Source organism: Nerophis ophidion, linkage group LG18, assembly GCF_033978795.1.
Source record: "Nerophis ophidion isolate RoL-2023_Sa linkage group LG18, RoL_Noph_v1.0, whole genome shotgun sequence".
NCBI lineage: Eukaryota > Metazoa > Chordata > Actinopteri > Syngnathiformes > Syngnathidae > Nerophis > Nerophis ophidion.
In genome coordinates, this window is record NC_084628.1 from 39,576,024 (window position 1) to 39,601,649 (window position 25,626).

Consider the following 25,626-nt stretch of genomic DNA (forward strand, 5'->3'; position numbering starts at 1 on the left):
CATTCTTTCCTTAACACGGATCAATCGTCCTGTCCCCTTAACAGAAAAACAGCCCCAAAGCATGATGTTTCCACCCCCATGCTTCACAGTAGGTGTGGTGTTCTTGGGATGCAACTCAGTATTCTTCTTCCTCCAAACCCCACCAGTTGAGTTTATACCAAAAAGTTATATTTTGGTTTCATCTGACCACATGACATTCTCCCAATCCTCTGATGTATCATCCATGTGCTCTCTGGTAAACTTCAGACAGGCCTGGACATGCACTGGCTTAAGCAGGGGGACACGTCTGGCACTGCAGGAATTAATTCCCTGTCGGTGTAGTGTGTTACTGATGGTAACCTTTGTTACTTGGGTACCAGCTCTCTGCAGGTCATTCACCAGGTCCCCCCATGTGGTTCTGAGATTTTTGGTCACCGTTCTCATGATCATTTTGACCCCACGGGATGAGATCTTGCGTGGAGCCCCAGGTCGAGGGAGATTATCAGTGGTCTTGTATGTCTTCCATTTTCTGATAATTGCTCCCACAGTTGATGTTTTCACACCAAGCTGCTTGCCTATTGTAGATTCACTCTTCCAAGTCTGGTGCAGGTCTACAATTCTTTTCCTGGTGTCCTTCGACAGCTCTTTGGTCTTGGCCATAGTGGAGTTTGGAGTCTGACTGTTTGAGGCTGTGGACAGGTGTCTTTTATACAGATAACAAGTTCAAACAAGTGCCATTAATACAGGTAACGAGTGGAGGACAGAATAGCTTAGTTACAGGTCTGTGAGAGCCAGAGATCTTCCTTGTTTGAAGTGACCAAATACTTATTTTCCACCATCATTTAGAAATAAATTCTTTAAAATTCCTACAATGTGAATTCCTGGATTTTTTTTTCACATTCTGTCTCTCACAGTTGAAGTGTACCTATGATGAAAATTACAGACCTCTGTCATCATTTTAAGTGGGAGAACTTGCACAATCGCTGGCTGACTAAATACTTTTTTGCCCCACTGTATGTTTCATGTACACTAAGATTTTTGTTCAAATAAAGACAATAATGCCAAAGTATGGAAAAGTATTGAAATACATTTTGGTGCCAGAACCTAAATATTGGTATGGGGACAACCCTATTGTGGACGGTTCAACCCTACTCAACCACCACATCATTTCCTCATAGTGGGATGAAGAAAGCCTGAAATCGGTCTAGTATTTCCCATTCGGGCTGGGAAGTAATGCGGATGTCATCCCAAATAAGGACTTCCTGGCTGTGGCATGTGTGCATGAGTGACGGTTGTGACCAGGTGTGCACATGCACCGTCACTTTTGATATAAATAGCTTTACTGAAAGCTGCGTAGGGACCGGGAGGACCACAGAGGGGCGGTATCCCTTTAAAGTGTGTGCACATAAAGCATAGTGACTGCTGCGGACTGACAGCACTGCAGGCAGGACCCACCGGGCGCCGGAGATCTTAGCTTACCCCTGTTACGCAACCGGCACCGTTGGGAAATGGGGATGCACGGCTCCAAGCCTCGGAAGCAGGCGCAGGTCCTGATGCTGGGCCTGGACGAGTCGGGGAAGAGCACCCTCCTCTACAAGCTGAAATACAATGAGACCGTGGTCACCGTGCCCACCGTGGGCTTCAACGTGGAGACCCTGGAGACGGACAGGAGCGGTCCCAGTCTCACCGTCTGGGACGTGGGTGGCCAGAGGAAGATGAGGCCCCACTGGAAGCATCACTACGCCGACACGGCCGGGCTGCTGTTTGTGGTGGACAGCGCGGACCACGGGAGGCTGGACGAGGCCTGCAGGGAACTCCATCGGGTAAGTCCCGCACTTACCCTTTGACAGCACACCTTGGGAGTCCATTAAGGCTGGCACACCGCAGGACGGTGCATGCAAAGGACTTATATTTAATTTAACCTGTCGGTTGTGGTCCAATAATTTTTGCAAATCCACCTGTCAGGGTTAGTTGGTGATGTCGAACCCCGAGATGCGGAGATGGAGGCAAGAACAAACAAAAAGCACGCACGTGGGCGGAATAACAAACTAAGAGAGCTAGCACTGGGAGCTAGAAAAACAAAAAGGAACTTTAGCATGGAAGCTAGAGGATTATCCATCTTCTTCCGCTTATCCGAGGTCGGGTCGCTGGGGCAACAACCTAAGCAGGGAAACCCAGACTTCCCTTTCCCCAGCCACTTCGTCTAGCTCTTCCCGGGGGGATCCCGAGGCGTTCCCGGGCCAGCCGGGATACATCGTCTTCCCAACGTGTCCTGGGTCTTCCCCGTGGCCTCCTACCGGTCGTACGTGCCGTAAACACCTCCTTAGGGAGGCGTTCGGTGGCATCCTGAGCAAATAATAATAATAATCCATCCATCCATCCATCCATTTTTTTGCCGCTTGCGGGGGGTCGCTGGAGCCTATCTCAGCTACATTCGGTAGGTAGGCAGGGTACACCCTGGACAAGTCTCCACCTCATCGCAGGACCAACACAGATAGGCGCAATCAACCTATCCCCATAATAGATTTTTTTTTGTAAAAAGAGCAAACAACCTCAAAGTGCTACAGTGTATTAAAAAATGTATATAAAAAGATAATATAAATAAATCTAAATAAAAAAGAAGGGTTTTTTAGCCTTTTTTTAAAAGAATTCACAGTCTGTGGTGCCCTCAGGTGGTCAGGGAGAGTGTTTCACAGTTCCATGCCCAAACCACCTCATCTGGCTCCTCTCCAAGGGGAGGAGCAGCGACTTAACTTTGAGCTCCTCCCGGATGAGAGAGCTTCTCACCCTACTTCTAAGAGAGAGACCCAACTAATTTCGTCCGCTTGTACCCGTGATCTTGTCCTTTAGGTCATAATCCAAAGCTCATGACCATAGGTGAGGATGGGAACGTAGATCGACCGGTAAATTGACAGCTTTGCCTTCCGGCTCAGCTTCGTCTTCACTACAACGGATCGATACAGCGTCCGAATTACTGAAGACACCGCACCAATCCAACCTCAAAGTGCTACAGTGTATTAACAAAATAAATAAAAATAAAAACTAGAACTAGCACTCATATGTCTAAAAAAAAGGGCTTTTAAGCATGTTTTAAAAGCATTCACAGTCTGTGGTGCCCTCAGGTGGTCAGGGAGAGTGTTTCACAGTTCCATGCCCAAACCACCTCATCTGGCTCCTCTTGATGTGGAGGAGCAGCGGCTTTACTTAGAGCTACTTCCTGGTTGACAGAACTTCTCACCCTATCTCTAAGGGAGAACCCTGCCCCTCGGCGGAGGAAACTCATTTGGGCCGCTTGTAGCCGTGATCTTGTCCTTTCCGTCATAATCCAAAGCTCATGACCATGGGTGAGGATGGGAACGTAGATCGACCGGTAAATTGACAGCTTTGCCTTCCGGCTCAGCTTCGTCTTCACTACAACAGATCGATACAGCGTCCGCATTACTGAAGACACCGCACCAATCCAACCTCAAAGTGCTACAGTGTATTAATAAAATAAATAAAAATATAATAAAAATAAATAAAAATAAAAACTAGAACTAGCACTCATATGTCTAAAAAAATGTTTTTTAAGCATGTTTTAAAAGCATTCACAGTCTGCGGTGCCCTCAGGTGGTCAGGGAGAGTGTTCCACAGTTCCATGCCCAAACCACCTCATCTGGCTCCTCTTGATGTGGAGGAGCAGCGGCTTTACTTAGAGCTACTTCCTGGTTGACAGAGCTTCTCACCCTATCTCTAAGGGAGAGCCCCACCGCTCGGCGGAGGAAACTCATTTGGGCCGATTTTACCCGTGATCTTGTCCTTTCGGTCATAACCCAAAGCTCATGACCATAGGTGAGGATGGGAACGTAGATTGACCGGTAAATTGAGAGCTTTGCCTTCCGGCTCAGCTTCGTCTTCACCACAACGGATCGATACAGCGTTCACATTACTGAAGACGCCGCACCGATCCAACCTCAAAGTGCTACAGTGTATAACAAAAATACATAAAAAGATAATAAAAATAAATGACAATAAAAACTAGAACTAGCACGCATGGCGTAGTGGGTAGAGCGGCCGTGCCAGAAACCTGAGGGTAGCAGGTTCGCTCCCCGCCTATTGACATCCAAATCGCTGCCCTTGTGTCCTTGGGCAGGACACTTCACCCTTGCCCCCTGTGAATGAATGATGAATGAATGAATGATTGGTGGTGGTCCGAGGGGCCGTAGGCGCAAACTGGCAGCCACGCTTCCGTCAATCTACCCCAGTGCAGCTGTGGCTACAGTTGTGGCTTACCACCACCAGGTGTGAATGAATGAATGAATGAATTTCTAATAATAGAAAAGCGCGATATAAATCTAATCCATTGTTATTATTAATCATTATTAAAAAAAAAATTTTTTAAGAAAGAAGAGTTTTTAAGCCTTCTTTAAAAGCGTCCACAGTCTGTGGTGCCCTCAGGCGGTCAGGGAGAGTGTTCCACAGTTCCATGCCCGAACCACCTCATCTGGCTCCTCTCCATGTGGAGGAACAGCGGATTTACTCCCAGCTCCTCCCGGATGACGGAGCTTCTCACCCTATTTCTAAGGGAGAGTGACGCCACCCGGCGGAGGAAACTCATTTACCCGTGATCTTGGCACTCCACCTTTTTCCGGGCGAGAACCATGGACTCGGACTCTGAGTGCATCATCACTTTAGTGTGTGTCATAAGTTAAATTTAAAGTACCAATGATTGTCACACACATACTAGATGTGGGGAAATTATTCTCTGCATTTGACCCATCACCTTTGATCACCCCCTGGGAGGCGAGGGGAGCAGTGAGCAGCAGTGGTGCCGCGCCCGGGAATCATTTTTGGTGATTTAACCCCCAATTCCAACCCTTAATGCTCAGTGCCAAGCAGGGAGGTAATGGCTCACATTTGTACAGTCTTTGGTATGACCAAAATCGTGTAGGGGTTGAATCATTTTGATAACGACTGTACGCATACATTAAGCGACCATGTTCCAAAAAAGTAATGTATATGTCTTCTCTATTCTGGCGCTTCAGGTCCTGAAGTATGAGAGCCTCAGAGGAGTCCCCTTGGTCGTACTCGCCAACAAACAGGATCTTGGCGGGGCCCTGAGCCCGGAGATGGTGTGCCAGAGATTGGACCTGCGGCAGGTGTGCCAGGGCACCAGAGCCTGGTTCATCCAGCCCTGCTCGGGTGTCACTGGCACCGGGCTGGAGCAAGGCTTCAGGAGGATAGTCTATCTGATGAAAACCCCGCTGAGACAGACGCGAGAGGACATTCAGGTCAAGGTGAAATCCAAGGGCTTTGGTATTGCTGCGTTGATATGTGGCTGATAGCTCCTGGAGATCCAAGGATTCATTTATACTTTGTGTTCAAACCGCTTCTGCCTGCCTGAGCTGTAGCATCCAAATAAACACCTCCAACATGGTGGCTTGAATCACACACAAGAGAACGTGTCTTTGGGTTTGCCCCAAAACAGTTTTTAAAGACCCCTGATTGTCATTTCAACATTCCTCCACGCTAACTTCATGTAACACAGGGATGTCCAAATTACAGCCATTGGCGGCCCGCAGGGATTTTTTTAAGGGCACATTCTAAAAATACGATTAAACAAATGCAAAACATAAACAGTGGTATAAAAGAGCAAACAGGTGAAATTTAACAAGAAAATGTTGCAATTTTGACTCTAATAACACAAAGCTGCCATGCAGGCTGTTTCTTTCTTTCAAAAAATAATGAATCAAAATCAATGTAATTATGAATTAAAGCTGCAAGCAGCGTTGGTCTAAGTCCGACCTACATAGAGGTATTTTTTTCATGTCTCTACGACATTCCTAACAGAAGTTACAAGCAGTTTTGTCTGGGTTTTTTCCTAGGGGGCGCTGGAGCGCAATTTTGACTTTTGGGGTTTGTTTTTTTATTAGATGGCAATTTTCGCCAGTCCGGATAATTTGTAAATTTGTAAAATTTGGTGAGTTTTGAAGCATGTTAAGGGGGTCAAATTACAGATCAGCGTTTCTGGATGTTGTTGATAAATAGCTTTTGCTCTGCATAGTAGAGCTTTAACTTGCACTTTGAAGCATTTTAAGGGGGTCAAATTACAGCTCAAAGAGGCAAAAATTACATTTTTTAGGAAACTTTGCGCAGGGGTTCTTTGAAGGCGCGTAAAATCAAAACCGGAGCAGTAATCCAAACTTTGTTGGATAGTTTTAATCAAAAGGGTTCAATCTCTCTCGTGCGAGTTTGAAGCCGAAACGACAAACGCACTCGGAGGAGTTCACGTTTGAAAAAGGTGACGGGTTTTTACAAAACTTTTATTTTGAAGGGGTAATTTTTAACTTCCTGTTGATTTTTGCCGAAGGATGTCAATCATCTAAATGTAGGTCTAAGTGAGACCTACATAGACGTTTTTGTTTAATGTCTTCCCGGCATTCCTACTGGAAGTTACAAGCAATTTTGTTTGTGTTTTCTTCCTAGGAGCAGTTTTTGCTGTGTTTTATTTAAAAATTGCGCTAGAGCGCATTTTAAATTTTCGGGTTTAGTTTTTTCATTAACTCGCAATTGTTGCCAGTCCTGATGTGTGTGCCAAGTTTGGTGAGTTTTGAAGCATTTTAAGGGGGTCAAATTACAGTTCAAAGAGGCAAAAATAGCATTTTTTGCGAAAATTTTGTATTGATGGGTTTTTTGCCAACTTTTTGTTGATTTTTGCCCAAGAAAGTAAAATTATGAATTGTAGGTCTAAGTCAGTTCTACATAGAAGTTTTTGTTTCATGTCTCTACGACATTCCTAACGGAAGTTATGAGCAGTCTGTTGTTGTTTTTTTTCCTAGGGGGCGCTAGCGCGCAATTTTCATTTTTAGGGTTTGGTTGCTTAATAACTTGGGAAGGTTTGCTATACCGACGTGTGTGTCAAATTTGGTGAGTTTTGAAGCATGTTAAGGGGGTCAAATTAGGGTGCGAAGGTGCAGAATAATAATAAAACACAGCAGTTTCAATAGGGTCCGCAGGCCCATTGCAAAAGGAATCCTGTGGATTTTTGCCGAAGGATGTCAATCATCTAAATGTAGGTCTAAGTGAGACCTACATAGAAGTTTTTGTTTCATGTCTTTCCGGCATTCCTACTGGAAGTTACAAGCAATTTTGTTTGTTTTCTTCCTAGGAGCAGTTTTTGCTGTGTTTTATTTTATGTGTGGAGTCCTTTTGCAATGGGCCTGCGGACCCTAATTGTGAGTTTTGAAGCATGTTAAGGGGGTCAAATTAGGGTGCGAAGGTGCGGAATAATAATAAAACACAGCAGTTTCAATAGGGTCCTTGGCCCATTGCAAAAGGACTCCAGGAGTCCTTGTGCAATGGGCCTGCGGACCCTAATTATTGACCTATTCAAGGCTCAAATTACGTCACATTAAATATTGCACTTTGAGATATTTTGGGGGTAAAATGCTGCATATTTTGTGTTTGCCAAACGTTTTTGTTTTAAACTTATATTTGACGGATTGATCTGAAGTTGATCTCGAGTTTATTGTGTTAAAAGTAAACAAAACAATTATAATTTATTTTTTAACACTTTAATGAATAGGAGCGTTTTGGATCCCCAATAATTTTAGTGTGAATTTTTTTTTTAAGTGCTATTGCTCAAAAAATAATAATGAATAAAAATCAATGTTGTTATGACTTATTGACCTTTTTAAAGCTACACTTATTATATAATCTAAAATATTCCACTTAAAAATGTTATAGGGTGAAAATATTACATATTTTGTGTTTTTCCCCCCAAAAAATAGTTTTCTTTGACAAAAAGAGCATTCAACATAATTTTTTAAAATGTTATATTGACAGATAGACCTAATGTTGATCTACAGATTTAAGCCTATAATAATAATAATACTGAATAATGACACATTTTTTATATTTTTTTGACCAAACCCCATTGGTTTCACCGGGATCAGGCCTAAATGTATATTTTTTATACATATATTGTATTTGTTTTTAAAATAAAAAATGGCCCCAGCTTGTTTTGATTTTTCAGTGTGCGGCCCTCAGTGGAAAAAGTTTGGACACCCCTGATGTAACACGTCTCAGATCTACAATAAAGTGAAGTGACTATTTCAACACTGACTTGGTTGTATGGAACAATAAAGACATGTTGCTGCTGGACCCGTCATATATTCATTTATTATTCAAGTACAGTACAAGTTTTAAATTTGATGGATTTTATTGAGAACATTTTTGAAAATGTCTAATCCAGACAACACATAACAATGAGGTTAATAACTACAAAATTAGAGTGTGGGCCAATGAGAGATGTAACTGACTTTCTTGGCTTTGAGGCCCACCAGAAGCCACATGGGACTGTATAATAGACTGTATTTATATTATTCACATGTGAATAATGCTGTATAATAGACTGTATTTATGTTATTCACATGTGAATAATGGTGTATAATAGACTGTATTTATGTTATTCACATGTGAATAATGCTGTATAATAGACTGTATTTATATTATTCACATGTGAATAATGCTGTATAATAGACTGCATTTCAATTATTTGCATGTGAATAAAGCTGTATTATTGACTGTATTTATATTATTCACATGTGAATAATGCTGTATAATAGACTGTATTTATGTTATTCATATGTGAATACTTTTGTCCAGGGTGTACCCGCCTTACGCCCGATTGTAGCTGAGATAGGCACCAGCGCCCCCCGTGGCCCCAAAGGGAATAAGCGGTAGGAAATGGATGGATGGATATGTGAATAGTGCTGTATAATAGACTGTATTTATAATATTCACATGTGAATAATGCTGTATAATAGACTGTATTTACTGTATGTTATTCACATGTACAAACCCCATTTCCATATGAGTTGGGAAATTGTGTTAGATGTAAATATAAACAAAATACAATGATTTGCAAATCATTTTCAACCCATATTCAGTTGAATATGCTACAAAGACAACATATTTGATCTTCAAACTGATAAACATTTTTTTTTGAAAATAATAACTTTAGAATTTCATGCCAGCAACACATGACAAAGAAGTTGGGACAGGTGGTAATGGATACTGATAAAGTTGAGGAATGCTCATCAAACACTTATTTGGAACATCCCACAGGTGTGCAGGCTAATTGGGAACAGGTGGGTGCCATGATTGGGTATAAAAGCAGCTTCCCATAAAATGCTCAGTCTTTCACAAGAAAGGATGGGGCGAGGTACACCCCTTTGTCCACAACTGCGTGAGCAAATAGTCAAACAGTTTAAGAACAACGTTTCTCAAAGTGCAATTGCAAGAAATTTAGGGATTTCAACATCTACGCACCATAATATCATCAAAAGGTTCAGAGAATCTGGAGAAATCACTCCACGTAAGCGGCATGGCCGGAAACCACATTGAATGACTGTGACCTTCGATCCCTCAGATGGCACTGTATCAAAAACCGACATCAATCTCTAAAGGATATCACCACAGGGGCTCAGGAACACTTCAGAAAACCACTGCCACTAAATACAGTTGGTCGCTACATCTGTAAGTGCAAGTTAAAGCTCTACTATGCAAAGCTAAAACCATTTATCAACAACGTCCAGAAACGCCGCCGGCTTCTCTGGGCCCGAGATCATTTAAGAGGGTCTGATGCAAAATGGAAAAGTCTTCTGTGGTCTGACGAGTCCACATTTCAAATTGTTTTTGGAAATATTCGACATCGTGTCATCTGGACCAAAGAGGAAGCGAACCATCCAGACTGTTATCGACGCAAAGTTCAAAAGCCAGCATCTGTGATGGTATGGGGGTGCATTAGTGCCCAAGGCATGGGTAACTTACACATCTTTGAAGGCACCATTAATGCTGAAAGGTACATACAGGTTTTGGAACAACATATACTGGCATCTAAGCGCCGTCTTTTTCATGGACGCCCCTGCTTATTTCAGCAAGACAATGCCAAGCCACATTCAGCACGTGGCTTCGTAAAAAAAGAGTGCGGGTACTTTCCTGGCCCGCCTGCATACCAGACCTGTCCCCTATTTAAAATGTGTGGCGCATTATGAAGCGTAAAATACGACAGCACTATTGAACGACTGAAGCTGTACATAAAACAAGAATGGGAAAGAATTCCACTTTCAAAGCTTCAACAATTAGTTTCCCCAGTTCCCAATCGTTTATTGAGTGTTGTTCAAAGAAAAGGTGATGTAACACAGTGGTGAACATGCCCTTTCCCAACTACTTTGGCACATGTTGCAGCCATGAAATTCTAAGTTAATTATTATTTGCAAAAAAAAATAAGTTTATGAGTTTGAACATCAAATAAGTTGTCTTTGTAGTGCATTCAATTGCATATGGGTTGAAAATGATTTGCAAATCATTATATTCCATTTATATTTACATCAAACACAATTTCAACTCATATGGAAACGGGGTTTGTAAATAATGCTGTATAATAGACTGTATTTATATTATTCATATGTGAATGATGCTGTACAATAGACTGTATTTATGTTATTCACATGTGAATAATGCTGTATAATAGACTGTATTTATGTTATTCACTTGTGAATAACGCTGTATAATAGACTGAATTTATATTATTCACATGTGAATAATGTTGTATGTTAGACTGCATTTATATTATTTACATGTAAATAATGTTGTATATCAAACTACATTTATATTATTCACATGTGAATAACGCTGTATAACAGACTGAATTTATATTATTCACATGTGAATAATGTTGTATATTAGACTGCATTTATATTATTCACATGTGAATAACGCTGTATAATAGACCGAATTTATATTATTCACATGTGAATAATGTTGTATGTTAGACTGCATTTATATTATTTACATGTGAATAACGCTGTATAATAGACTGAATTTATATTATTCACATGTGAATAATTTTGTATATTAGACTGCATTTATATTATTCACATGTGAATAACGCTGTATAATAGACTGAATTTATATTATTCACATGTGAATAATGTTGTATATTAAACTGCATTTAAATTATTCACATGTGAATAATGTTGTATAATATATTTGCATTTATAGTATTCACATGTGAATAATGCTGTATAATAGACTGAATTTATATTACTCACATGTGAATAACGTTGTATATTACACTGCATTTATATTATTCACATGTGAATAACGCTGTATAATAGACTGAATTTATATTATTCACATGTGAATAATGTTGTATGTTAGACTGCATTTATATTATTTACATGTGAATACTGTTGCATATTAGACTGCATTTATATTATTCACATGTGAATAACGCTGTATAATAGACTGAATTTATATTATTCACATGTGAATAATGTTGTATGTTAGACTGCATTTATATTATTTACATGTGAATAATGCTGTATAATAGACCGAATTTATATTATTCACATGTGAATAATGTTGTATGTTGGACTGCATTTATATTATTCACATGTGAATAACGCTGTATAATAGACCGAATTTATATTATTCACATGTGAATAATGTTGTATGTTAGACTGCATTTATATTATTCACGTGAATAATGTTGTACATTAAACTGCATTTATATCATTCACATGTGAATAATGTTGTAAAATAGATTTGCATTTATATTATTCACATGTGAATAATGCTGTATAATAGACTGTATTTATATTATTCACATGTGAATAATGCTTTATAATAGACTGTATTTATATTATTCACATGTGAATAATGCTGTATAATAGACTGTATTTATATTATTCACATGTGGATAATATAAGTACAGTATTATACAGCATTTTTCACATGTGAATAATGCTGTATAATAGACTGTATTTATATTATTATTAACATGTGAATAATATAAATACAGTATTATACAGCATTTTTAACATGTGAATAATGCTGTATAATAGACTGTATTTATATTATTATTAACATGTGAATAATGCTGTACAATGGACTATATTTATATTTTTCACATGTTAAAAAAAACACCTAAACGTTTATTGTCTATTGTGACCGAACTGTGGTGCTGAATTTCCCCCAACAATCAATAAAGTACTTTCTATTCCTTTCTATAAGTTTTAGAATATATGGTCGTTTAAAATTGATAAGATGGAAATTATATTTCCCTGCAATAAATAATGTTTGGAAGGGGCGCGCGCCCGGCGGGAGCGAGCTTTCCACAATGGACCAATGAGAGCCGAGGTGCTGCCCCCCACCCTTCCTCTCCGCCACCGGCAATCCCAGCATGCACCGCGGCCGCCCAGCAGCAGCAAAAAATAGTCCGCTAAACGCCAGGCCGCGACGAGCCACCAGTTAGCATCAGGAGCTAATTCCCGCGAGTCAAACTGCGCCCTAACCGCTCGACATGGCCGACAACGAGAAACTGGATAACCAGCGACTGAAGAACTTCAAGAACAAGGGTCGTGATTTGGAGGTGAGTTGGAAACCCCGCTCCTGTTCCGTCAACCGTCCGCGCCCAACTTCGCCTCCGCGGCTCTCCTGTGACGTCGTTTCATCGGGAACTTTACCCCGAGGCTGCGGCCGCGGCCTTCGCTTCTGGCTATTTCCACAAACCTCCGCCGTCACTCCGGTGTGTTCCTTCCCACAAATATACCGCTTATATGCCGGTTTGTCGGACTGTTTACTCGCCCGGAAAAGAAAAAGGCTCGCCCGTTGCCTCCTGGAGGAGCTGGCTTGCTGCAACGCAGGCCCGCGGCTCAATCCCTCGATATTAACCACGGCAAACCCGCTTAATATCCACCACAAAATGAAATAAAAGTGAAATTAATGTGAATATAGGAGTATTTTTCATGGATTGTGAAGTTAGAACGGCCGACGTTACACGGAGAGTGCAGTCGAGGTAGCTCCATTTGAAGCTCGTTGGCAATGCTTTCAATCCCCCTCCCCCGTCTTTAGCATCAAAAACAATAGCGGGGATCATTTACTAATAAGTGCCTCTCATCCACTGTTTCAACAAAAGCTTTATAAACGACTTAAAGGTGGTAGTTGGAGTAGGCGGTTGATCAATGGCGCTCGTATGCAATAGCATTTAATGGCAATAGCAATTGACATGTTTTACGACAGGGGTGCCTAACGTACGGCCCGAGGGCCGGAACAGGCCCGCCAACAGGTTTTATCCGGCCCGGGGGATGAGTTTGTCAAGTTTAAAAATTAAAGGCCTACTGAAATGAGATTTTCTTATTCAAACGGGGCTAGCAGGTCCATTCTTTGTGTCACACTTGAGCATTTTGCGATATTGCCATATTTTTGCTGAAAGGATTTAGTAGAGAACATCCACGATAAAGTTCGCAACTTTCGGTGCTAAGAGAAAAGCCCTGCCTCTGCCGGAAGTCGCAGACGATGACGTCACACGTGTGGGGGCTCCTCACATATTCACATTGATTCTAATGGGAGCCTCCAACAAAAAGTGCTATTCGGACAGAGAAAACGACTATTTCCCCATTAATTTGCGTGAGGATGTAAGATTTGTGTTTGAGGATATTGATAGCGACGGACTAGAAAGAAAAATGATTTTTTTTAAAAACGCGATTGCATTGGGACGGATTCCGATGTTTTTAGAGACATTTACTAGGATAATTCTGGGAAATCCCTTATCTTTCTATTGTTTTGCTAGTGTTTTAGTGAGTTAAATAGTACCTGATAGTCGGAGGTGTACATCCACGGGTGTCTTGACGCGCAGTGTCTCAGGGGAGTCGACGGCACCTTAATGGACGTCACAAGCTCAGCTTTTCTCCGGTAAGAATGATAAATGGGTTGTACTTGTATAGCGCTTTTCTACCTTCAAGGTACTCAAAGCACTTTGACACTACTTCCACATTTACCCATTCACACACACATTCACACATTGAGGGAGGGAGCTGCCATGCAAGGCGCCAACCAGCACCCATCAGGAGCAAGGGTGAAGTGTCTTACTCAGGACACAACGGACATGACGAAGTTGGTACTAGGTGGAATTTGAACCAGGGACCCTCGGGTTGCGCACGGCCACTATCCCACTGCGCCACGCCGTCCCTTTTTACCACAATTTTCTCACCGAAAACTGCTGGTTGACATTCCGTCGTGGTTCGTGTTTGCTTGACCGCGCTCTGATCCATAGTAAAGCTTCACCTCCAGGAATTTTAAACAAGGAATCACCGTGTGTTTGTGTGGCTAAAGCTACTCAACTCCAACTTTCTACTGTGACTTCTCCAATATTAATTGAACAAATTGCAAAAGATTCAGCAACACAGATCTCCAAAATACTGTGTTATTATGCTGTTAAAGCAGACAACTTTTAGCTGTGTGTGTGTGCAGCGCTCATATTTCCTTAAAATCCGTGACGTCTTGCGTACACGTCATCAGTACACGACGTTTTCAAGACGAAACTCCCGGGAAATTTAAAATTGTAATTTAGTAAACTAAAAAGGCCGTATTGGCATGTGTTGCAATGTTAATATTTCATCATTGATGTATAAACTATCAGACTGCGTGGTGGGTAGTAGTGGCTTTCAGTAGGCCTTTAAACCTGAAATTGTTGAATGAAAGAAACCGCTGTTCTATTTGTGTCCACTGGATGTCGCAATAGCAATTCTTTGCATCTTTGTTGATGATGCTACACATGTACAAAGTAAACCACATAATGTTTGGGACAAGAGGTAGAAAATGGATGGATGTTAGTACATCAGTCGAGGAATATGATCAAACTAAATAAATAACATACTGTGATTGGATTTAGATATTTTTTTTATCTCGATAGAGTGAAAATTTGCACCAATCAGTTGACTTGTGAATATTATCACAAAATGTATTCAGAAAATATAAATACTGACAAAGTATGTATAGATGATATATTCTCTATATTGTACAGCAGTTGTTCTCAAATGGGGGTACACGTACCCCTGGGGGTACTTAAAGTACCAATGATTGTCACACACATACTAGATGTGGCGAAATTATTCTCTGCATTTGACCCATTACCTTTGATCATCCACTGGGAGGTGAGGGGAGCAATGGGCAGCAGCGGTGCCGCGCCCGGGAATCATTTATGGTGATTTAACCCCCAATTCCAACCCTTAATGATGAGTGCCAAGCAGGTTGGTAGTGGCTCCCATTTTTTATTCTTTGGTATGACTCGGCTGGGATTTGGACTCACGACTTACCGACACGTTAACCACTGAGTATGAAGGTATGGCAAGGGGTACTTGAGATTTTTTTTTAAATATTCTAAAAATAGCAACAATTCAAAAATCCTTTATAAATGTATTTATTGAATAATACTTCAAGAATGTAAGTCCATAAGCTGTGGAAAAAATACAACAATGCAATATTCAGTGTTGACAGCTAGAATTTTTGTGGACATGTTCCATAAATATTGATGTTAAAGATTTCTTTTTTTGGGAAGAAATGTTTAGAATGAAGTTCATGAATCCAGATTACAATCCCCAAAGAGGGCACCTTAAATTGATGATTACTTTTATGTGTAGAAATCTTTATTTATAATTGAATGATGTGGGGGACAAGCTGTAGAAAATGGATGGATGTTAGTACATCAGTCGAGGAAAATGATCAAACTACATAAATAACATACTGTAATTGGATTTAGATTTTTTTTTATCTTGATAGTGAACATTTGCACCAATGAGTTGACATGTGAATATTATCACATAATTCATTCAGAAAATACAAATGACAAATAAAGTATATATAGATAATATATACTCTATATCAGGGGTAGGGAACCTATGGCTCTAGAGCCAGATGTGGCTCTTTTGAGGACTGCATCTGGCTCTCGGATAAATCTGAGCTGACATTGCTTAACACGATAAGTAATTAATAATTCCACTTGTCATCACAGTGTTAAAAATAACGTTCAAAATATAAAACATTATCATGCTTTTTTATCGTCAAGACGTTGCGTTAATGGTAAGAAGTAATTTATTTATTATTGGTTAGTGTGGGGCTTGCCCTCCTTGGGGTTCTTCAAACCACCAAGAGCCCGTTTTAGGGTTACAATATTGTTTTATTTTATTTTTCTCTCAGTTGCTTTCCAGCAATTGTCTTTTTCTCTTTCGTCCTCACTTGCACTCTGGCTCCAGCCTCAATCCCGTCTCTCCTCCTGACTGCTGCTTATAACAGAGGGACAGACGATTAGATAATAAGGCCCAGGTGGGCCCTCTACGCACCTGTCGCTGATTTCGAGGCCGGTCCTGGCAACATCCCGCTTTGCTGCAGGCCACGCCCCCTCCACAGTTAACTTCAGAATAACAATGTTTTTACAAAGAATAAGAGACCTATCATAAAATGGAAATGTTGGTCTTACTTAAAAATGCACACGTTTAGTTGTGTTTAGTGTTAAAATAATATTATATGGCTCTTAGGGAAATACATTTTAAAATATCCGGCTTCTTGGCTCTCTCAGCCTAAAAGGTTCCCGACCCCTGCTCTATATTGTACTGTATTTTGTTATATTGTTTTGTATATTGTACAGGGTCGCTTGTTTATTGGATAGTAGTCTATTTTAATTCTTATTTTATATTTTTATTACTTCTTGTCATTTATTTTGTGTAATTTCTTGTATCATTTATTTTTATCCCATATTTGTTTCCACTACTGCAGCTTAAGTTGGAGTCCTTAATCTCCTTATATGCAAATATAATGAAAATAAAGTCCATTCTAGTCTATACTATTAACCGCAACATGTAGGTGTAAAAACAAAACCAACAACATTATGACTTGTGCCATTTTTGCAAGGGTCAGACTCCCAAAATGTAACACAGAACGACACAGGAGGTCCTTCATACCGACAGCCATCAGACTGTATAATGCATATGTTCCTTCTTTACTGCACTTAAATGTAAAATATATGTTGAATATATTTATATTATTCATATATAATATATGTCATATATTATTTATTATTATTATTGTTCATTGTGAGCGAATTGTGGTGCTGAATTTCCCCCAGGGATCAATAAAGTACTTTCTATTCTATTTCAAAATGTGCTTTATCTATTTGTAAACACAGAAAACAATCTGAGATGGTCTTTATTTTCAAGTTATTGTGCCGTGATTTTACCAGTCTGGTCCACTTGGGAGTAGATTTTCCTCCATGTGGCCCCCCATCTAAAATGAGTTTTAGACACCGCTGCTCTAAAACTAAATAAATATTTTTCGTATTCGGGGGCGGCGGTGTACCTAATGTTGTGGCCATCAGGTTATCGACGAGATGACGCTCATTGATGTTGCAATTCTTTGTATCTTTGTAGATGACGCTATATATGTACAAAATAAACCACGTGATAGTAGTGCATTAGTCAAGGAAAATGATAAAACTACACAAATAACATACTCTAATTGGATTTGGATATTTTTTTTATCTTAGAGTGAAAATTAGCACCAATGAGTTGATTAACAATATCACATAATTTTTTCAGAAAGTATAAATAACAACAAATAAAGATAGAACACTATTAACCGCAATATTTAAGCTTAAGAAAAAAAAACCCCAGCAACATTATGATTTCAAAATATGATTGTTCTATTTGTAAACAAATCCGGCCCACGGGATAAGTTTGCCAAGTGTAAAAATTAACCTGAAATTGTTGAAAGAAAGAAACCACTGTTCTAAACTGGATATTGCAATAGCAATTTTTGGTATCTTTGGAGATGATGAAATAAACCACCTGACGTCAGTGCACCAGTCGAGGAAAATAATCAAACTACACGAATAACATACTGTAACTGGATTTACATATTTTTTTTATCTTGATAGAGTGAAAATTAGCACCAATGAGTTGACTGATGAATATTATCACACAATTTATTCAGAAAATATAAATAATGACAAAGTATATATAGTTTATATATACTGTATATTGTACAGTATTTTGTATATTGTACAGCATTGCTTATTTTTATTGGATAGTAGTCTGTTTATTTCAATTCTTATTTTTTATCTTTGTTACTTCTTGTGTCATTTATTTTTATCCCATATTTGTTTCCACTACCGCACCTTAAGTTGGAGTCCTTCATCTCCTTATATGAAAAATATAATGACAATAAAGTCCATTCTATTCTATACTATTAACCGCAACATGTAAGTGTAAGAAAACGCAACAACATTATGATTTGTACAGTTTCAGAATGTGCTTGTTCTATAAACGAACTGAAGTTGTCTTTATTTTTACTTATCGTGCCGTGACTTCACCAGTCCGGTCCACTTGGGAGTAGATTTTCCTCCACGTGGCCCCCGATCTAAAATGAGTTTTAGACACCCCTGCTCTAAAACCTAATAAACATTTGTTGTATTTGGAGGCAACTGGTGTACCTAATGTAATGGCCATCAGGTTATCGACGAGGTGGCGCTTATCGATGTAGCAATAGCAATTATTTGTAACTTTGTAGATGATGATACACATGTACAAAATAAACCACATTATGTTTTAGTACATCAGTCGAGGAAAATGAGCAAACTACATAAATAACATACTGTAATTGGATTTAGAAATGTTTTTTTCTTGATGGAGTGAAAATTAGCACCAATGAGTTGACTGATGAATATCATCACATAATTCAATCAGAAAATATAAATAATGACAAATAAAGTATATATACCAGTGTTTCCCCCAGAATTTTTGTTAGTTAAGGTGGTGTCTCTCCATCACGTCTCCATCTCATCGCTGCCTGGTGGGGCAATAGACTACAGACTGTGGTGAAGTAGGCCGGCTTCGTCGCGTGAAGAAGCCTACAATTTTTGGTTTTGTTTTCCGCTCTGTATGCTGAATGGCAATATACGATATCTATCTATTTTTTCCGTAAAGTAAAAACAAAACACAAAATAGTCCTAAGTCAGTATTTTGACTTAGTAAATATTGACTTACTAAAACATAACAATGACTAAGTCAAATTAATAACTTACTGTAAATAAGCGTTTAAAAAAAGAGTTAAAAGTAGGGCCATATGCTGACCCTAAAAAGCTGGACGGGACACATTTTTTTTTATTTTTTTGTTTAGTTTAGGCTGTGGCTCTTTTGACCGCAACATGTAAGTGTAAAAAAACCACAACAACATTATGATTTGTACAATTTCAGAATGTGCTTGTTCTATTTGTAAACAAAGAACGAGCTGAAGTTGTCTTCATTTTTAAGTTATCATGCCGTGATTTTACCACTTGGGAGTAGATTTTCCTCCACGTGACCCCACATCTAAAATGAGTTTGACCCCCCCTGTTTTACAACGTGCAGCGACTGAGTTGTATACTTTTTGCAGTCTATTTTTATTTTTTAAATTTTTTAGACAGCACGTGATAGCTGAAGACTCATACATCCTGTTTGACAAGTTGTTTTCCCTTGCTGCCGCACCGCCGTAGAGCGATACACAAAAGCTATCTCCTTTGAGCCACCTTTTATAAATGACTTCACCACCGTCACAAGCTACATATAAAACAGTGCGCCTCAAATCATCTCCAGTATTTCCCCCCACCGCTGTTTAATGACTTGTTTACTCACTCTCCTCCATGAATGTGCATGCAGATGGACTCGGATTCCTTAGTGCCTCTTCCGAGTAATAGTGAAACCTATGTACCCCCACTATATTAGGTACAGCTGCACAATATAATTATGTTTAACACAAATATGCGATAATGCTCAGTTTTGATGGGTATTTAAAGAGGAACTTCACTTTTTTGAAATGTTGCCTATGCATTCACAATCCCAATGTACGACAAGCACACATGTTTTTCTCTGTTTATGCACTCTAGCTAGTAAATACATTTAAGCAAATGTACACTTATAATGGAGCATATGGGAGTCACTCTATTCTGCATGTAAATCACTTAAAAAACAACCAAACACTTACAATAATGTATATTACACAGGTAATGTATTTGATTTTTTTAACATTTTATTTATTTTTTTATTCCGACAGACATATATAGCTACACTTCATCACTTTTTGTAATTTGACAGACATGCAACAGCACTAGGGCTGGGCGATATGGCCTTTTTTTAATATTTAGATATTTTTAGGCCATGTGAGGATACACCATATATATCTGGATATTTTGCCTTGGCCTTGAATGAACACTTGATGCATATAATCACAGCAGTATGATGATTCTATGTGTCTACATTCAAACATTCTTCTTCATACTGCATTAATATATGCTAATTTTAAACTTTCATGCAGAGAGGGAAATCCAAACTAAAAGTGTATTTAATAAACAGTTATTAAGCAGCGGCACAAACAGTCATGTCATTTCCAAAACAGAAAGTGCAAGATTGTCAGAGACATTATAAAACAAGCTATGAGTGCACTTTGGTGCATGATGTCACTTAGATGACATATCAAAACAACACTAAATTAAACTGCACTTTTGTGTACAGAATGCCACTACAGAAGTATAAAACAAATAAAGTGCACTTTTGTGCATGATGTCACACAAGATATTTAGATATGTGTCAAATAAAAATGAGCTGCATAATAGGAAATCAAATAGTGTATGTCATTCGCTATGTAGTAGGTTCCTGCGGACGTTATCTCCTTCTGTTGTTGACTATTTTTTTCATACGGTGTTGATGTGGAAATGGATGCCTCGGCATTTTGTTGGTGTAGCACCAAACGGAGATGTTGACATGCAGAGTTTCAAGCACTCTTCATTCACTAGCAGGTGATGCTACATATTTGCAGTGCTGCTACTTTTTTGTAGCAACGCTTTTGCCCCACACTTGACATAGTACGGTTGTCTGCTCAATATTTTCCCGCTTGAAGCCAAACCACCGCCAGACAATGGGCCCCCTGCTGTTTTTCTTGGGAATTTTTTCCTTCATTTGTTACCAGATTCGCACCTTCTCTCTCTCGTATTACCACTCACACCACAGCTAACGTAACCCATGCCACTACGTCTCTGCTCCACGAGGCCGTATACGTTTCTGACGTATGTAATAAGGTGCGCTTGTTTTATGTCTGTGTGAAGCAGACAAGACAAGCCCTGTAATGGAGCTTATGGGAGTAACGCTATTTTCTCTGTAAATCGCTTAAAAACATCAAAACACTTACATTAATGTATATTACACAAGTAATATATTTTTTTATGTTCTATTTTTTTTTAATTATTTTTTTAGTGGCAGACAGACATAAATAGCTACACTTCATCACTCTTTGTAATTTGACAGACATGCAACGGCACCCACCGAAAAGGATACGGGATAAAAGCAAGAATGCTTATCCATGTCCCGCCCCTAATTTATAATCAACTTATATGTTGGTTATGTAGTCCAGGTTTCAACAGCAGATTTGATGGATACATGACAATTTCAGAACAAGTATAACATATGATTTATAGATGTATTGTAGTAACAGGCACATTCATAGTACAATTTAATATTTATGTAATTTGCTCCTTCTAAGCATACAGCGGCGCATTAGTTTCAAACGCATCGCCACATTTGCTTTGTCCTTTAGCATCACATGATACTACTCACTGTAGACTTAAGAGCCAATAAACATAATTAAACATCACTCACTGTACAATGTCTGCTCTCACTGGGACGCCGACTGTCAGGATGTTGACTAATGACTCCTAATCCAACAAAGTCTTTTTGAGTGTTATTTTTGCAATTACCCGGTCTAAATTTGTTGTCAAAGTTTACAAAGCTCTGTTTATGTCCACGTCCTTTTACTACCCAGGTGAGAGGGATGAGCTATAATGTAGAATTAACTTTCACAAGCTCTGAGTTAAGTAAGCAGATCACCAGCTCATGATGTCAATACAGTGATATAAGAACGTTACCTCTGTGTGACAATGCGCCGCTAAAACCAGATCCCAAATATTAACAATATCGCTCATACTCCGTTAATATTCAGGTCAAGAAATGTAAATCGAGTATTGTTGGCACTTTTTGGACAGTTATTGGGTTTGGTGATCGAAAGACGCAATGATGTAATCCAATCCAATCCACTTTATTTATATAGCACATTTAAACAACAATAACGTTTCCAAAGTGCTGCACAGCCATGCTAAAAACAATATTATGCTCCACCAATGACTGAATAAAACAAAAAATGAATAAAAATAAAAACAATAAAAACAATATAAAAACAAATATGATTAAAAACTATTTTAAAGGGTAAAATCAATTAAAACATCCACCCATCCATCCATTTTCTACTGCTTATTCCCTTTTGGGGTCGCGGGGGGCGCTGGCGCCTATCTCAGCTACAATCGGGCGAAAGGCAGGGTACACCCTGGACAAGTCGCCACCTCCATCGCAGGGCCAACACAGATAGACAGACAACATTCACACTCACATTCATACACTAGGGCCAATTTAGTGTTGCCAATCAACCTATCCCCAGGTGCATGTCTTTGGAAGTGGGAGGAAGCCGGAGTACCCGGAGGGAACCCACACATTCACGGGGAGAACAAGCAAACTCCACACACAAAGATCCCGAGCCTGGATTTGAACCCAGAACTGCAGGAACTTCGTATTGTGAGGCAGACGCACTAACCCCTCTGCCCCCGTGAAGCCCATCAATTAAAACAGTAAAATAAAAATCAAAGTGTATAAAAAACACAGAGGACCACACAACTCACGTAGTGTTAAAAGCCAAAGAATAAAAGTGGGTCTTTAGACGAGACTTAAAACACTCCACTGTGGAAGCAGTTTGAACATGGAGCGGCAGACTGTTCCAGAGCTTAGGGCCGACCACAGAGAAGGCCCTTGTCTCCCCTGGTCTTAAGTCTGGTCTTGGGCACCACGAGCTGGAGCTGGCTTTCGGACCTCAGAGCGCGCGCAGGAATGTAAATTTGGATGAGGTCCGAGATATATTGAGGTGCCAGTCCATGTAAAGATTTAAAAACAAACAGCAATGTTTTAAAATCAATTCTAAAATGAACAGGGAGCCAGTGCAAACTCTGAAGAATTGGGGTTATATGCTGGCGTTTCCTGGCCCCTGGACTAACTGCAACCGGGAGAGAGCTTTTTGGCTAATGCCAGCATAAAGTGCATTGCAGTAGTCCAGGCCACTTGAAATAAAAGCATGCACGACTTGTTCAAAAAGGTTAAAAGATAAAAACGGTTTAACCTTTACTAAAAGACGAAGGTGATAAAAACACGATTTTAAAACGCCATTGACTTGTTTGTCTAGTTTAAAATCGCTGTCTATAGTGACGCCAAGGCTGGTGACTTTGGGACGCACATCATTTTGCAATGGTCCCAAGTCAGTGAGGGCCAGGCCAAAAACTAAAATTCCGTTTTTCCCTCATTCATTCTTAAAAAATTCTGGGCTAACCAAGCCTTGACATCACATAGACAGTTAAGAAGGGGCGTAAGGGGGCCGTGGCTTTTTGAAATCGGCATATAAATTTGGCAGTCATCTGCATAAAAGTGATAAAACACTCCATGTTTCTTAAAAATATCTCCAAGAGGGAGGAGATAAAAAGCGAACAGGATGGGGCCTAAAATAGATCCTTGGGGGACACCACAGTAAAGCGGGGCAGAAGAGGAGGTGGCGTCCCCCAGCCTGACAGAGAAGGACCTCTCAGACAGGTAATATCTGAACCACTCTAACGCAGTCCCCCGTGAATGTACAAGTTAGAACACATGAGACATGCTATGTTCTCTCAAAAAGATTGTGATTTATAGGCAAAATTCCCAGAAGTGCAGTTATTCAAAATTGGCCTTCTCATAATCTGTAGTATGTGTCCGTAGAGCATGTTTAGAACCACCAAACGGGGAAAAAAAATCCGAACTCCTTAATGTTACGATCATGTTGTATCTGATCCTTGGAATCTTTATGGAATCTAACCTGCTCAGTGGCCGAGAGATAAGAGCAGGGGTCGGGAACCTTTTTTGCTGAGAGACCCATGAAAGCCAAATATTTCAAAATATATTTCTGTGAGAGCCATTAAATATTTTTTAACACTGAATACAACTAAATGCGTGCATTTTTAAGTAGGACCAACATTTTTAGAGTATAATAAGTCTCTTATTACTTTTAATAACATTGTTATTCTAAATTTAACCAACAATAAATGAAATGCTTCTTACCATTAATGCGACTTCTTGAACAGGTGCGGTAGAAAACGGATGGTTGGATTAAAATGCATGAGAATGTTTGATAATTTGAATGTTATTTTTAACACTGTGATTACCAGCGGAATTATTCATTACTTATCATGTTAAGCAATGTCAGCTAAGATTCATCTGAAAGCCAGATGCAGTCATCAAAAGAGCCACATCTGGCTTTAGAGCCATAGGTTCCCTATCCCTGGGTTAGAGTGTCCGCCCTGGGATGGGTAGGTCGTGAGTTCTATCTCTGGCCGAGTCGTACCAAAGACTACAAAAATGGCACCCATTACTTCCCTGCTTGGCACTCAGCATCAAGGGTTGGAATTGGGGGTTAAATCACCAAAAATGATTCCCGGGCGCGGTCACCGCTGCTGCTCACTGCTGCTGCTCACTGCTCCCCTCACCAGGGGGTGATTAATGGTGATGGGTCAAATGCGGAGAATGATTTTGCCACACAGAGTGTGTGTGTGACTATCATGGGTACTTTTAATTTATTTTGTTGGAGAAACAAAATGCAAAAAGTGGGTGAGGTGCACAATTGTACTTTTTGAAATTGTGTTGGCAGATGTAGATAAACAGCTCATTATCATTAAAGCGTCAGGTACATGTAACAAGTGTTCCTAGTAGGACTTATGCTTAAAAGCCTTTTAAACTGTATAAATTACTAGCACTACTAAAAAGGCTTTTAAACTGTATAAATTACTAGCACTGCTAAAAAGCCTTTTAAACTGTCTAAATTACTAGCACTGCTAAAAAGCCTTTTAAACTGTCTAAATTACTAGCATCGAGGCTGGATTTTGCCCAATACACTATTGTGGAACCATCTGTCCATTTTCTACCACTTGTCCCTCTCGGGGTCGCGGGGGCCTATCACAGCTCAGACCCACACTTTAAAACAAATATATTTAAAGAAAGTACAATATTGTGCCTCTAGCTGTATGTTTATTTTTGAGATTGTTTGCAGTGGTGTAAAACTGCTCTGTATTTTATTTAAAAGTGTAATATTTGGACACTCAAAAATATCTGAATCTACATCCAGCAAATACAGTCCTCTCTGACATAACATTTTCTTCTTCGTATTGGCGTGCAGCTCTTGTGTTTCAGACAAGTTTGTAAACGGAAGTTGCATCACATTCAGTTGGTGATAACAAATATCTGCAGTATCACAAAATCTGCAAGCTCGCTCCTTGCTCTAAATAAAGCATGTTAAATGGCCGGTGAGTAACACACGCTGCGTCATTTCAGATTTAGTGACACGTGTTTGGGTGCTGTGCCTTGTTCTTGGGTGGCTTGCTCAAGGGTCCCTGCATCCCGTTGACTACCATTTATAGCTCGGTTAACTCAGTAACTGGAACCACAAAGGTCACAGCTGGCCCCATTCTTACGGCTCCAAGAGGCGTACAAGTTGGGATTGAGGTACGGGGAAAATCAGTCAGGAAACTGGATCAATTCCAGGACAAATTTTGCATTTTGTTCCAGTTTTATAGAAATATAAAAACAATTCATTACAGGGTCAAGCAGGTTTTGGAAAGGAAAACACGTAACCGGCGTTAATCCGTTGACGCTGTGAACTGAGGTTATCAACGATAGCCTT

At 39.7% G+C, this 25,626-nt stretch overlaps 2 protein-coding genes across 2 annotated transcripts in view; both read left to right on the top strand.

Moving 5' to 3' along the window:
• Window positions 1-1,357: 1,357 nt before the first annotated feature.
• Window positions 1,358-8,121, top strand: LOC133537185 (ADP-ribosylation factor-like protein 14). Its single transcript, XM_061878107.1, has 3 exons — window positions 1,358-1,802; window positions 5,004-5,255; window positions 7,994-8,121. The coding sequence occupies exons 1-3, from the start codon at window positions 1,488-1,490 to the stop codon at window positions 8,060-8,062; spliced, it is 636 nt and encodes a 211-aa protein (XP_061734091.1). The 5' UTR covers window positions 1,358-1,487; the 3' UTR covers window positions 8,063-8,121.
• A 4,069-nt stretch (window positions 8,122-12,190) lies between these two features.
• kpna4 (karyopherin alpha 4 (importin alpha 3)) overlaps window positions 12,191-25,626 on the top strand; it is a 46,215-nt gene continuing 32,779 nt past the window's right edge. Inside the window, exon 1 of the mRNA XM_061878108.1 lies at window positions 12,191-12,397. Coding sequence (XP_061734092.1) covers window positions 12,329-12,397 — 69 coding nt within the window. The 5' untranslated portion in view covers window positions 12,191-12,328. The remainder of the gene's footprint in view (window positions 12,398-25,626) is intronic.